General features: G+C 47.0%; 1 protein-coding gene across 11 annotated transcripts in view; it reads right to left on the bottom strand.

Moving 5' to 3' along the window:
- The window catches only part of AMPH (amphiphysin), a 951,873-nt gene that overhangs the window by 205,634 nt on the left and 730,071 nt on the right, over nt 1-16,168 (bottom strand). For all 11 annotated transcript variants that reach the window (XM_085607441.1, XM_085607443.1, XM_085607442.1 and 8 more), the window contains exon 12: nt 1,490-1,603. In XM_085607441.1, coding sequence (XP_085463567.1) covers nt 1,490-1,603 — 114 coding nt within the window. The remainder of the gene's footprint in view (nt 1-1,489; nt 1,604-16,168) is intronic.

Here is a 16,168-nt window from a genome sequence, read left to right as displayed (position 1 = left end):
CTTTCAATTTAAAAAAAAAACTTGGCTTCACATCACAAGATCCACTTCTTTCAACACTCCTTTCGATTTCCTTTCAATATACTTCGATATACGCTCAGTAAATATGCTATAACCATACCATACCATCTGCTGATTGCAGTCTCATAAGTTTTGCTTCCACAAGTCTCTATAGAAGGCAGACAAAGGGCCTGATTATGATGTCGGTCTGATCGCAATCTTCGGCCTGTCGGTTGTGATCCGACTGACATCTGCCCCTGCGTTCCGCCTGCTGCGGTCGGAGGCAGCACGGGGAGGGACCAATTGCTGCTGTTCCGATGGGCTCATGGAGCCTGTCAGCCCATCGATTGGAATGTAATCCCTGCAATAATGGTGGTGCCTGCACAGGCACCACCATAGGGTCTGGAGGAATGTGATATTTGCTCAGACGCTGGGTCAAGAAAGATTAAAAGAAGTCCTAGAGCGCATAGGAGAAGCTCTTGGTAGTGCGTTATCCAAAGGACCAACAGAATGTGTTGGTTCCCCATCCATCCTGTTGGTCCGAGGACGCTTTCTGGACACGGCTCCTCGTACATGCACAGCTAATACCATTTGAAGCACACCGTAATGCTCATATTCTTTGGATAACACTCTACCAAGAGCTTCTCCTATGAGTTCTAGGACTTCTTTTAACCTCTTCAGTGCCCATGACGAGATAGTCTCGTCATGGAGCACGGTTGCGCTGTGCCCATGACGAGACTATCTCGTCATGAACCCCACCCACTAGTGCAACGCCCGGCACAGGAGGGGGAAAGGGCGTGGCACTGAAGGGGTTAATCTTTCTTGACCCAGAGTCTGAGGAAATATCACATTCCTCCATGCTATTTCCCTGATGAAGCCCATGTTTGGGCGAAACACGTTGGCTGGTTCTTACATATGAAGCACACCTGAAAATAAAAAAAAGACCAGAAAATATTTATCTGCATATGCTCGTTATTGATGTGTTTATGTGTACCATACTGCTTGTATCCATATATTGCCTCTCATCCAACTAATTAACATAGTTATCTTCATGGTCTACAAGCAGCAGACCATTTGAGGTGAGCAATACTTCTTACAACTAAGTGACTAGTTCTGGTGGTGCAGTCATCTATGAGCCAGCTGCTCCTTCTTCATTTTTCCACTTTCTGATAGCCGTGAAGGCGGTCACATCATAATAGTAGAAGCGGGACCGCGGACTCCTTGTCGGCGGTCCCGTTTCTGTTATGATGTTGGTTGGACACTGGTCTGACTGACATCGTAATTAGGGCCAAAGGTGTCAAGCGGCAGCATTACAGCTCCCACTTCTTAGACTGCTTCCCTCCTACCTTTCGACATGCAAGGGGGTTGAGTACAATAGGGGCTTTCTATAGTTTGTAAAGACGCAGAAGAAACGGATTCCTCACTACAGTTTGATGATATCAATTTACAATGCAATTCTAAGATTGTGGATTGCCCAGAACCCAATGCATACTTGCGATATAGGCGAATGAGTCTGTGCAATCCCTGGAGATGCACATTCTGGCTTGAAAGGGTCGAAGTCCAGGTCGAGTAAAGATTCCTCTGTCTTTGCTTCAACTGCGTCATTCTGTTAAAAGCAAAAATAAAAGAAAAGTCAAGTGTGAAGGATATCTTTCAGTGTTAACCCTCTGTTAAATGTTAGGCCACGTGCGTAGCAAACATATTAAAGTACAACTTGTAGGATGTGTAACCTCACATTCTCAATGTGCAATACATTTGTTTGCAATATTCCACAGATCATGGCGTCAGCACGCGTAGAATGGAAGTACTTGGCTGTCTACAAATACATTGCTTGTGATCCAGAGTATGACGTCCCTGGTATATCATTTACAAATGTGTCTACACATTGTATGTTCGTTGTTGCAGAAAAGCACTATGCACAGAGCACTGTTTCTGATGGGATAGTAGCTCTTATTTGCTGCAGTCCTTTTGCTGGCTCCCCATCAATCACGGCACCGTTGAGGAGCCCAGCCTGTTGAACTGCTATAGACACAAACCGAGAATCATCACCCAGGAAATCAGTCTCTTCCAGGAGACACTTAATTCATGGCCAGGCTCCGTTGTGAGCGCCACGTCCCTTCTTGGTCCCTTCTCAACCAAATGGCCTTTCCGTTTGCTTTCCACCCACCTTCGACTTTCATGCAAGCCTTACACCTGTCCCACCCCACCATCTATCTCCAGGAAAGGACCAATGAGCCTATCTCTGCTCATCTAGGCCCGCAAAGCGGCCTTGGTGACATGCCTAAGGTGATACAAATCAATGAAAAAAATGAATTAAATGCCCAACTTAACAAGCAATTAGAGGTCAACAGCAGCGGCAGCCGGCACAGGTAAGCGCATTAGGGTGGTGGGTAGAGCAGGGCGCGGTCGGGGGCGGGGGGGTGGGGGGGTGGGGGGGGAGCCCACATACGACGGAATGGTGTTATTTATTTATTCAATTAATACTATTCCATTGTCTGTCGATCTCCCCCTTCCCATCCCGCCCCGCGGCTCCACTGCGTTTACCTGTGCCGGCTGCTGCTGCTCAACAGGCTTTAGGTACTAGTTCTAGGTGCCGGAATATATTATGGGAATGTTATTTTTTTTTAGAAATGCAAAATGATGATTTATAGTGGTCTGGCAGGTGGCAAGAGATGATCATTACAGGGTCTCGAAGCGGGTCTGAAAGATGTTGAGGCCAGAACCCAGGTTCAGCCATATTCAAAGCACTGGAAGATGTGGCGTTTGTTCTTTATTATTGCACCTACGGCATTTTAGTCTACTAACAGGATTATATATTCATCTTTTATTTTGTGTACCAGCTGCAAGATTATAAAATCAAGCGTCTCCTCAAATAGGGGTGCCGCAAAAAAAATAGCTATTGAAAACTTCTAGAAATGCTTTTGAGTAGAAAGATGTACTGGGAGTATTTGTAAAACCTACGTTTTTGCAAAAGAATTATTATGCAAAAACATTTTTACAAGAAAAATGTAAATGTCCTGCAAAACTTCTCGCTTATGGGAAATTCCACCCACAAAAAAAAACGTGTTACTATCAAAACATTTCACTGGCACCATTAAAGTTTCACACTCATGAATGCTTAATGCTAAAAGATGTTGTTCTCCAGCCATCCATTCTTGTATCTAATATTCAGCTTTTTAAAACTGGAGACCTTGATGTTGACATTTGCTTGTGTTTCAGCTTTGTCTTGTAAAAACAGGTTCTCATGTCTATGCGATCAACCATCGCCACCATCACAAATTTGCCTCCTGACTTTTTGCGATTGCCCAACTGATCTATGTACACATAGTTGTATTAACTATATGCTGAATCGGAGCAGAAGTCACAGAAGAATCTGCCCAATTAATATTCATTAGGCAGGTCACAAATTACAGCTCCCTCCTATTCACTGCAAAGACAGGGATGGTGGCTTGCAAGCAGGGGCGCCTATCACTACCCACTCAAGCAGCTACAGCGGGGCTGGGCTTCTTTATGGGTGTCTTCTGTCTGCAACTTGGCAGACAAGAGCTCCTCATTAACGCTTAAATACAGTGTCAATAGAAGAGCAAGCAGGAGCAGGGGAAAAAATGCAATTGGGTAAACATAACAGGGAAAGAAAGAAGGAATATTGAACGGAAGGGTGAAAAGAAGAAGGTATGGATGCATGAGTACATGGATGAATGAGTGGGCGAAAGGATTATTGAATGATAGGTGGATAGACAGGTGAGAGGATGGCAAGTTAAAGGGTTGGGCGGGTGGATGAGTCAGTGAATTGATAGCTGGATTGACAAGTGAAAGGATGGCAGAGTAAAGGGATGGATGGATGAGTGAACAGATAAATGGATGGACAGGTGAAAGGATATCAGAGTAAAGGGATGGATAGACAAGTCAAAGGATGGCACAGTAAATGGATGGATGAATGGATTGATGGATTGACAGACGAAAGGATGGCAGAGTAAATGGATGGATGGATGAGTAGGAGAAAATATGAGCGAATGGATGGATGGCAGGGTGCTGGATGGTAGAGTGAATAGATGGCTGGATGGCACAGTGGATGGACGGATGGCACAGTGGATGATGGATGGCTGGAAGAGTGATTGGATACATGTTGAAGTGAATGAATGGATGGTTAGATAGCAGAGTAGATGGATGGATGGATGTGTAGATGATGGATGGCAGAGTTGATGGTTGAAGGATGGGTGGATGGATGATTAGATGGCAGAGTGGACGGATGGATTTCAAAGTGAATTGATAGATGGCAGAATGGATGGATGGAAGAATGGATTGATGCATGGCAGTGGATGAATGGATGGTTGTATAGCAGACTGGATGGACTAATGGATATATGGCAGAGTGGATGGATGGTAGAATGAATGGGAGAGTTGATGAATGGATGGATGAAGGATAGATGAGTGCATGGCAGAGTGAATGAATGGATGGAAGAATGGCTAGAAGGATGGCAGAGAGGATGAATGGATGATAGAGCGGGTGGATTGATGGATGAATGTCAGAGTGGATGGATGTTAGACTGGATGGATGGCAGACTGGAAGGATGGCAGAGTGGTTGAGTGAATGGATGCATCAATGAGTCAAACCAAATCAAACTTTCTTCAGTTAAAAAAGTATACAACCATAAAAGCATTCTAAAACAAAACATTTTCCCATTCTATCACAAGAAAGTACAATAAAATGCATTTGAGTTCCAGTAGCAAGTCTAATATGGGCATTATACATAAAGTGTCATATACAAGGTTATGTTATGTTATGTTATGTTTAATTTATAAAGTGCATGGCTACTCAAAGTGTCCCGGCGCTTACTCCAGAAAAAAAAGTAAACTGCACACACGTCAGAAACTAAAAGAGCAATATTTTAAGATTTTTCCTAAAAAGCAATGGATCCTGAGTGCCACGGAGTGCCAACGGTAGCACATTCCAAGCCAGGCTGGCTTTACGGACAAAAGAACTCCCGCCAAGCCTTTGACACTTAAACCTAGGAATCTGCATCAGCAGCTGGTCAGAGGAGCAAAGCTGTCTGCTAGGTCTATAGAAAGCAAATCTTTTTTGAAGACCTAAACCATAAAGGGCCCGATGTGCAATAGATAACATCTTACATTTCAACCGAGATTCAACTGGGAGCCAGTGCAAGCTACGTAAGTGGATCCGAACACTATGTGTAGATGAGAGTCCCAAAAGTAGTCTGGCTGCTGAGTTTTGGACTTCTTGCAATTTCTTTACCAGGTAGCCTGGGCTACCAACCAAAAGCGCGTTGGCATAATCCAATTGGGATAAAATCAAAGCCCAGACCACAGTTTCCTTGGCACTGACAGGCAAAAGAGGGAGAAACTTCCTCAAGATTTTCAAAGTGCTGAAGCAAGTTCCTACCAGTTTCTTCACTCGTGTTGAAAAGATCAGGTTTTCATCAAACCAGACACCGTGGTTTTTGCGGTGCCCTTACCCATAGTGGGTCGAGGAAAACCCGGAGGCCATAGCCTTTCCCTGAAGTCCACTGGGAACGAGCCATACAAAAGCACTTCAGATTTTTCTTCATTGCACTTCAATTGTGCACTCACCAGCCAGTGGAACACGGCGGACAAGCAGTGCTGCGCCGCCCCAACCGAGTCGTCACCCTTCTTCCAGGAAAACAGAAGCTGAGTGTCATCTGCGTAAGCCATCACTTTGGCCCCCAGTGACTCCGCAAGGTAAACCAGCGGCGTCACATAGATGTTAAAAAGAAGAGGGCTAAGTGATGACCCCTGCGGTACACCGGTTGTCAGCTGCATAGGCACGGAGGCACAAGGTGGAAGCCAAACCTGCTGCGACCTTTTTTCCAAAAAGGATCTAATCCAGCACAGCACCGATCCCGAAATACCAATTTCCTCTAGGCGATCGAGGAGTAAAGAGTGCGGCACTGTCTCGAATGCCGCAGAGAGATCAAGCATTACCAAAGCTGCTCTCCCGCCGGCATCCAAACACTCCCGGACCGCCTCAGTCACCTCCAGCAATGCTGACTCTGTGCTATAAGAGGCACGGAAGCCAGATTGAGCTGGATGAAGCAAACCAGACACCTCTACATAGTTGGTAAGCTGAGACGTGACAACCTTCTCGCATACTTTAGCCAAACTTGGCAGGAGCGAGTTAGGACGATAGTTCTCAGGGAGCAGAGGGTCGAGAGAAGGCTTCTTGAGGAGGGGGAGGATCAGTGCCTGCTTCCATGATAATGGGACACAGGCCTCGCGAAGTGACTTGTTAAGGATAAGGATAACTTCAAAATTAATAGAGTCTGCCACCTCTGACAGAAGCCTAGCTGCACATGGATCCTTAGGTGATCCAGATTTAAGTGCCTCAAGAATTCTAAGGGTACAAAGCAGATCAACAGGTTTAAATACAGAAAAGATGGAAGTAGTCTTTATCATCTGCTTCCCCAGCAAGGTAGGAGTAGAGTTCTTGGGAACAGTTGAAAAGGAGTCCTGTATACTAACTATTTTGTCCCTGAAAAATTTAGCTAAGGTGTTACACCAAGTAACCGATGAGGGTACCACCAGAGCCTGGGCACTGGGAGACACAAAACTCTTCACAATAGAAAATATTTCTTTAGAATTGTTGTTTGCCATATCAATATGATCAGAAAAGTGCCGGCCTTTGACCAGTCCAATGGCCGCATAATAAAGTTTTTGTTTGGCTCTAAGTGCAAGTTTGGGTATAGGGGAATAGCCGCTAGAACGCCATGCTCTCTCCAATACCTTGCAAGCATGTTTCAAAGTCCTCAGATCAGAAGTAAACCAAGGCTTGGAAGGGGACTCTCTCCTCAGTTTAGGCTGACCTGGAGCAGAAAGAGCGCTGACTGAAGCAGTAATCCAATCTGCAAACCTTGACACAAGGTATACAATCTAAAGCATAACTTGTGCCCAAATTATAAATTATCAATATGCATCCTATCTTCTTCATATATAAGGGCCTCGAGATGTAAATAATTTTTCCTTATTCTAATTGCCTTCTGGATATAAATCGCCACTGCATTACAAACTCTAATATTTCCTAGGTTACAGATAGATTACAGATATACTCAAAAGCAATTTTGTATGTAAAAAGTTTTTCCTTTAACCCCTTCGGTGCCACGCCCTTTCCCCCTCCTGTGCCGGGCGTTTCCTTAGTGGGCGGGTTTCATGACGAGATAGTCTCGTCATGGGCACAGCGCGACCGTGCTCCATGAAGAGACTATCTCGTCATGGGCACAGAAGAGGTTAAAAACAGCGGTTCTAATATGCTCATCCTTAGATCTCTACGAAAATCACAAAATAAAATAAAATGCAAAGTTGTCTGGTCTGACTTTCCGTCGCCAGGACACTTTGGGAGGTTTCCTTTCCACTTCCCCATGGATAGAAAAGCTATTAAAAAGTGGGCTATTCCCATTTTTAATCTAGTAGATAAAATCTGTGTCTTGTATTTGTAACCTGAATTAAGTAATGTTGAATCCCTATCCCCGGTGTCCTATCATTATAAGCATTAATCATCTGTTTTGAGTTTGCTTCAACTTCCCTTAACCAGTCCCGGGATTCTATAATGAAAGTTTTCAGGTCCTTTGTCCAGGATCAATGAATCAATAAACAGCAGAGTGGATTGATAGATGGCAGTGTGGATGATGGATGACTGGATGGATGGATGGTTCGATTGAGAATGGCAGAGTAGATGGATGGATGATTTATGATTTACAGAGTGAATTGATGGATGGCAGAGTGGACACTGAATGGATGGATTTCGGAGTTGATGGATGGATGAGTGGGTGGGTGGATGGATGGATGGCAGAGTATCTGGATGGATGGATCACATAGTGGATGGATGGATAGCAGAGTGACTGCATGGCAGAGAAGATGGACGAATGGCAGGATGGATGGCAGAGTGAATGGATGGCACATTGGGTAGATGGATAAATGAAGGATGGCATGGGAAAGGAATGGGTGACATAACGTAAGGGTGAAATAGTGGATAACAGTAGTTGATGAAAGGGTGGAAGAATGAATGAATGGATAGATGGATCGCTGGAAGAGACAAGGAAGCTGTTCCAGGGAGCATTCTGTACACCTGGTTCATTTGCTTGAATGGTGGCGTGAGTGCTTTAGTTACAAGTGGGGGCTATTTTAATTTTCTAGCTACTCCCTTGCTTGCAAGGGACAGCAGACCACCATGCATGTCTTTGCATTTTAAAACTGAAGACTTTTTTTAAATTTTAAAGCAGTCTGATTTTATTAAAGGAAACAGAGGTGCTTTTAAAAATAGAAATTCAGTTTTGACAAAGTTTAGTGAGAGTTGGCAGTGGTCCCTGGGCCCCTTTCCACAACCCCAGCAGCTACCACATCAGTTCACAAAGGCAAGGCCTCCAAAAGGAACCCACTTACCTTTGAGAATGGGTTGTCACCTTAACTTCGGAGCTGGCAATTTATTAATTGTTTTCAACTGGAATTACCATTGAAACAGAGGACATCAATTCAGACTTCGGAAGGGATGCCGAAAACACACCCCTTCCTAATTACAAATTGGTATCCGTTTCTAAACTCATTTAGGAATTCAGAAACATTTTAATGGGTTTAGTACACTTCAAAAATTACTTTAGCGGCTGCAAAGCCTCTGATATAGAGAATTAGTTGGATTGCAAAAAACATTAGTATATTTGGCCCATAATCATCTTCCCATCATCAACTTCTTGAGAGGTTGTACCACTTCTCTGCTTAAACTAGTAACATCCTCAAAATTATATGCCTGTGACATCATTTGTTTCTGCTCCCATATTTCCAGTGCTTAATTTGAGTCAATGCTTGCAAGTGGGTCCCACTAGCCCTAGCACTTTATCTTTTGGGAACGGGACTTTTTTTCGCATCATCTGACTTAGACCCAGAATGATAGAGAAAAAGGCAAAAAAAGGGAAAAAGCAGAAAGTGAAAGACAGTAAAACAGTGGTAAAGGGAGAAAGCAGGGATGACAAAGAATTTGCAAGAGTGAGATACTGGGGCAGAAAGTGTACAATGGTGAAAGATAGAGGAATGAGTTGGAATCAAGACTAGAAAGCCTTGGTATTCAGCAATCTTGTCTTTCGGCAGCTCCGAAGGTAAGCGTTTGAGAAAATGTTTTCTTTATTCTTTTACAAATGAATCAATTTGGCTCCCAAATGTTGAATACCTTTATCATGCACCTTCCAGCAATGCGTTAGTTTGTTTAGAAATGTGAAAAGCATTCTAGGGCCTCATGGGGATGTGCACCAAGTTTTTAATGTAGCCCCCCCAAATAATTTGTTATTACTATATGTGCTCCTTCTAGATTATATTAGAGATTTAGTACCCTCTGCTGTACATTAATAAGAAAATTGCATGTAATTGAGGAGTTCCATAAGGATATAGGGGAACGAAGCCGAAGGACAAGTTCCTTTATCAGGTTATGGAACTCCGAGGTGACTTAAAATCCTTATCTTATCATGTACGGCAGGGGGTACTTTATCCCATATAATACAGTGACATGATGTAACATGATTTATAAAAACCATAAAACATGACGCATTCACAAATTAAAGAACCAAAAGCTAAAAGTACATTTTGCACACGTTAGAAACAGTGACACATGAAAAGTGTAGTAGAAGAACCGTAAAAGCATGTTTTAAAAAGAAATGAAGAAAACATGCATATAACATAATACTACCAAAAACAGAACCAGCGCGTCACCTCCTCCCACCAGAACACGACACAGCATTCCAAGGTTTTATTCCTTCAAATTCTTATAGCAGACTTAGGCCTATGACGTGTTTTAACAGACTCCCCAGCCGTGATCACATGTAGAGCCAAACTTCCAACATAGATTTAAAAGTTTTGTTACCATCACGTGGTACCAAAGACATAGACAAAACACTTTACACAAACCTTGAAGCTCATTACTAAAAATTCAGTTTTTTAGATAAAACAAGAGAGAGTGTATTAATACATTACATTAGTAGTATTGTATTTCAACATAAGGTATTTCATTTTATTTACTTTTGCATATACAATCGCTCTCCTTGCTTTTTTTCTGGTATTTTTCAGACACTCACCCCAGTCACAGGTTTGGGCTGAATTCATCATCGTTCTTTAGCTCACTTCGCCACTCTAGTTCAGACCCAGCCATATGCAAATCAGTCTTGATCCTGTGCCTCAAGGGAACAGTCCAGCCCGCTCTGCCAAGCCAGGTCCGATCCAGGGAAGACCTGGCTTGGCAGTTCGGGCTGAGGTGGCGAAGTAAGCTAAAGAACGATGATGGATTCAACCCAGATCTGTGACTGGGGGTGAGTGTCTGAAAAGTTTCAGCGCTCTGTCCATCATCTCCTTGTGTTTGCTTTGTTCGCCCTAAGTTGGCAGGGTATGCCAAGATGTGGGTCCCTTGCTCACTTTGCCACTGGATTCAAGCTAGCCTGGGTGATGAGGGCTGTTACCCTGAAACCAGTTCCAGGATGCTTGTTTCCGGTCCAGGGAAGACCTGGCTTGGCAGTACGGACTGGCACAGGGTGATCGCCAAAAAGTAACGCTCAATGGTCATCCTTCAAACTTCATGATCTCAGTGATATTACAAAAACCTTATCACTATCAAACCCAATAACCACTTCAATGACCCGCTCTTCTCCAAATGCCTATCTCCTATCTACCATATCAACACACCTCTCTGGACCAAAATCATCCATGAATCGCTCTCGCAAGGCTCCATCCCAGATTGCCTAAAAGTTGGTGAAGTCACCCCATCTTAAAAAACATACAGAAAACCCCTCTGACCCCAATAACCTCCGACCAATGACCAGCATTCCCATGCTAGCCAAGGTTTAGGAAAAATGTGTTCAACAACAATTAAACCAACACATCACAGATTTCAAGCTACCGGATGACTGCCAATCAGGATTCAGACCCAGGCACAGCACCAAAACAGCAATTCTACATATTGTAGACAACGCCCTACTCGCTCTCGACCGTAATAAAACGTGTCTGCTAGTGCTGCTCGATCTCTCATCTACCTTCGATACTGTTAAGCACGGCAAACTACCGGAGAGGCTAGAAAACAGGATGGGTCTATCGGGCACAGTCCTTCAATGATTCAAATTCCTCTTAGAAAACAGGACGCAAAGGTTTATGTTGAATAAAAATCTCTTACATCTCCTAATCTTTTAGGAGTACCACAAGGCTCTACTTTATCCGTGGCGCTATTTAACCTCAAAGTCGAAACCTTAACTGATTTATTACAGCAGGCGAATATCTTCTTCTACATGTACGCAGATGACCGACACTTGTATATCAAGGTCACTTCCTTGAAGAGATCAAGATGATGAATCAAGCTGTTGAAAAGACTGTCCACTGGCTAACCACAAACTACTTTATGTTAAACTTCCAAAAAACTGAATTCCCTCTAATTTCCCCGCAAAAAATCTCTTAGTTGATTAAGGATTGGACCAAGATGATCACTGCTCTAAACTGTACCACAATCCTAGTGGACTCCACCAAATTACTTAGAATCACGCTGGATAAGCACATAAATATGCAAACACACATCAACATGCTAGCTAAAAATATCTGCTTTCACCTCAGCTATCTCAGAAAAATGAAACCATTCATTGAGAATCCGGACCTCAAAACTGCAGTTCAGGCATTAGTCATCTCGAGGCTGGAATACGGATGTTCAACTTTATCGAGACTTTCCAAGATCTCAACAGCTCCTTTTTTAAGCCTGTCGCCACACAGCCGAATGACTCTTAACAGGTTCTAGAAAATTTGACCTCATCTCGCCACACCTGAAGGCACTCAACTGGCTGCCCTACGAAGCGAGAATACATCTAAAGATGGCCTGCATGGCACATTAAGCCTTACACTACAAAACCCCCCTCAATACCTAGCCCAAAAAACGTACGATATCTGAAGGAAACAGACTCACTAGGATCTCTGACAATATTCTCATAAAAACTTCATGCTTCAGCAAAAAAAAAAAAACCATAGGATAGAGCATTCTCCAGAGCTGCACCAAGAATCTGGAATTCTCTCCCACCGAGCATCAGAAGAATCTCTCCAACGACAATATTCAAATTTCTCCTTTAAATCCTCAGCATTCTTCGCCCACCTCATAAATCTTCAACAGATAAACGTTTGACTTGTCCGTCTCTTAGAGTGACTCTCCTCACTTCTTCGATCACAAGCTCTGACTCCTGCGGAAGTTCTACCTTTGATTACATCCCTGCTTACAATTTACGCATCCATTATTCCAACTCGTCTCCATGATACCTTGTGAGGACTGCCTCACTAAATATGAGTTGTTTGTATTTGAACTTGTCCTAATGCTCCGAACTGAACTACCTATGTCTACTTGGCATGTTTTTATCAAATTGTACTTCTCCATTCTTCATATATGCCAGATCTCTATTTGTTAGGACCCTATCAATCAATGAAATCAATCAATAATTTGTAAAGCGCACTACATACCCGTGAGAGTTTCAAGGCGCTGGGGGGGGGGGGGGGAGGGAGCTGCTGCTATTGGTCGAAGAGCCAGGTCTTGAATTGTCTCCTGAAGGTCAGCAGGTCTTCGGTTTGTCGCAGGTAGAGGGGGAGGGAGTTCCAGGTCTTGGCGGCATGGTGGGAGAAGGATATGCCTCCGGAAATAGTTCTCCGGATGCGTGGGACCGTGGCCAGGGTGTGGTCAGCGGAGCGGAGTTTCCTGTTGGGTACGTAGAAGGAGAGTCGACTGTTGAGATAGGCTGGGCCGGTTTTGTGGAGTGCCTTGTGTGCGTGGATCAGGAGCTTGAAGGAGATTCTTTTGTAAACTGGGAGCCAGTGCAGGTTCCTCATCTGGGGGGTGATGTGGTCGCGGCGCGGGACGTCGAGGATCAGGCGTGCTGAGGTGTTCTGGATTCTTTGTAGTCTGTTGATGAGCTTGGACGAGGCTCCGGCGTAGAGGGCGTTTCCATAGTCGAGTCTGCTGCTGACTAGGGCCTGGGTGACTGTTTTCCTCATGTTTGTCGGGATCCATCTGTAGATCTTGCGGAGCATGCGGAGGGTGTTGAAGCAGGTGGAGGAGACTGCATTGACTTGTTTGGTCATGGAGAGTTTCGAGTCGAGGATGACTCCCAGGTTGCATGCGTGGTCGGTGGGGGCCGGGGGGACCCCAGTGATGTGGGCCACCAAGAGTCGTCCCAAGCGGAGGGGTTGGACCCAAGGATGAGGATTTCCGTCTTGTCTGTGTTCAGTTTGAGGCGGCTGTCCTCCATCCAGTCTGCGACGGCCTTCATTTCCTGGTGGAGGTTGAATTTGGCGGTGAGGGGGTCCTTGGTGAGGGAGAGGATCACCTGAGTGTCGTCAGTGTAGGAGATTATGTTGAGGTCGTGTTGTCGGGCGATGCGTGCTAGTGGAGCCATGTAGACGTTGAACAGCGTCGGGCTGAGGGAAGATCCTCGAGGGACGCCGCAGATGATCTTGGAGGCATCGGATCGGACCTGGGGGAGGCGGACTCTCTGAGTTGTGCCGGAGAGGAAGGAGGAGGTCCAGTCCAGGGCCTTCTCTTGGATCCCGGCGTCGTGGAGGCGTGTGCGTAGAGTGCGGTGGCAGACGGTGTCGAAGGCGGCGGAAAGGTCCAGGAGGATGAGGGCCGCCGTCTCGCCGTTGTCTAGCAGGATCCTGATGTCGTCTGTGGCGGCGATGAGGGCGGTCTCGGTGCTGTGGTTGCTGCGGAATCCTGATTGGGACGGGTCCAGGATGTTGTTGTCTTCGAGGGGACGGGTGAGCTGGGTGTTTACTATCTTCTCGATGATCTTTGCTGGGAACGGAAGCAGGGAGATGGGTCGGAAGTTCTTGAGGTCGCTCGGATCCGCCTTGGGTTTCTTCAGTAGGGCGTTGATCTCTGCGTGCTTTCAGTTCTCAGGGAAGGTGGCGGTCTCGAAGGAGAGGTTGATGATTTTGTGCAGGTGGGGTGCGATGGAATTGCTGGCTTTCTTGAAGATGTGGTGCGGGAGAGGGTCGGATGGGGATCCTGAGTGGATTGTTCCCATGGTCTTGATTGTGTCCTCGATGCTCACGTTGGCCCAGGTTGTCAGGGCGTCGTGGACGGTGACATGCGGTGGGTTCGGTGCGGTGTGGTCGGCAGGGGCCATCCAGGGTCTGAAGCTGTCATGGATGTCGGTGATCTTCCGGTGGAAGAAGGTGGCGAGGGAGTCGCACAGGGCTTGCGAGGGTGGGATGTCGTTGGCGTTGGAGCTGGGGTTGGAGAGTTCCTTCACGATGTTGAAGAGCTCCTTGCTGTTGTGTGAGTTGTTGTCAAGGCGGTCTGTGAAGGAGGTCCTTTTGGCAGTCCTGATGAGGTGGTGGTGGTTGCGGATGGCGTCTTTGTGGGCAGCACGGCTGTCTGGCGTCTTGTCGCTGTGCCATATGTTTTCCAGGTTCCAGCAGGTGCGTTTTGAGTCGAGGAGTTCCGGGGTGAACCAGCTGACTCTTCTGCTGGTGTCTCTGCTAGTGGGGTTTTTCAGCAGGGCGATGGTGTTGGCGCAGTCGTTCATCCAGCGTTCGAGGGTGAGTGCACCTTCATCGGGGTTGTTGGGGTTCGTCGGAGGGTCAAGTGTGAGGCTTGTATGTAGTTGTTCTTGGGAGACTTTGCCCCAGCAGCGGCGGGGGTCTGTAGAGTGCGGTGGTGTGTGAGGGGTTTCCGGAAGGAGAAGTGGATGCAGTGGTGGTCTGTCCAGGTGAGTTCGGCGGCGTGGCTGAAGGTGACGTGAGGGCTTGAGGAGAAGATGGCATCTAGCGTGTGGCCAGCGATGTGGGTCGGCGTCGTGACGAGCTGTTTCAGTCCGAGGTTGGTGAGATTGTCGATCAGGGTGGAGGAGTTGCTGTCGTTGTTGTTCTCCAGGTGATAGTTCAGGTCTCCGAGGAGGATGTAGTCGGTGGAGGTCAGCGCGTGCGTGCTGATGAGGTCGGCGATGGAGTCGCAGAATTGAGACCGGGGTCCTGGCGGTCTGTAGACAAGGGTGCCTCTTAGGGTGGTCTTGGGGTCCGTGTGGATCTGGAAGTGCATGTGTTCGGCGGTGCTGAGGGCGTCGTTGGTGTTAGTTGAGACCATGATGATGTTTTTGTGGACGATGGCGATTCCTCCTCCGGCCCTGTTGGTGCGGTCTGTGCGGGTGATCTTGTACCCGACTGGGATGGCTATGGCGATTTCTGGTGAGGAGGTTTCGTTCATCCAAGTTTCGGTCAGAAAGGCGACATCCGGTGATGTGGTGTCGAGTAGGTCCCAGAGTTCGACGGCATGTTTGTGTGCAGAGGGGGTGTTGAGCAGGATGCATCTAAGCTGGCTGGGTTCCGTCGCGGCAGGTGTCTTGGCGCTTTCGAGGCAGGAGAAGCTGCAGTTCCGGCAGGTGAAGGAGCCGTGGGTGTGCCTTGGGGCGGCCTTGCAGCAGGTGTGGGTTCTTCCTGGGTTGAGAGCGATGAGGGTGTTGGCGTCGTAGCGGAGGTGGTCTTCCTGGCTGGTGCGGGGGCCAGGTGTTCTGGCGCTGGGCGCGGTCCAGGCGCGGACGGGCGCAGATGGGCTTGCCTTAGGTGCGCCTTTGGCGCGCCAGCAGCCGCCATATATGGGGAGGAGGGGAGGGAGGAGCAGCTGGGAGGTGGGAGGCGAGGGACAGGTGTGACGAATGGGCACGGAGGGGGCGGGGCAGCAGGAGAGGCTGTGGCGGGGACGGAGGACAGGAGACCGGCGCGGGGCACAGAGGAGCAAAAGGGGTACACAATCAAAGGGGCACAGAGGCACAGGGGTACAAAGAACGGAGGCACAGAAGTTGGCGAGGGGTACAGAATAAAAAGGGGCACAGAAGCAAAGCGGTGAGCGGGGGGCAGGGGGCACAGACAGTTACAGGCACAAAGCAACAGGCAGCACGCGAAAACGAACCTAAGGCCACCACTGGCCACCAGGGATGAGGTGCAGGTGGAAGCCTGCGGGTGGTGGAGGGCCTCGAATTCACCGGCGGCAGCAGCGACAGCGACAGTGGGGGTGCAGGCGGAGCTGCAGCGGGGGGGTGCGACCTACCAGGGAAGGTCAAGGGTCGCTTACTAAACCACTACCCTACTAAATGTCATACTCAGCACTGTGAAGCGCACTGATACCCTAATTTGGGTCTTGTTTCTCGCTA

This window comes from Triturus cristatus, chromosome 5_2, assembly GCF_964204655.1.
Source record: "Triturus cristatus chromosome 5_2, aTriCri1.1, whole genome shotgun sequence".
NCBI classification, from domain to species: domain Eukaryota; kingdom Metazoa; phylum Chordata; class Amphibia; order Caudata; family Salamandridae; genus Triturus; species Triturus cristatus.
This window is presented reverse-complemented; position numbering and strand designations above follow the sequence as displayed.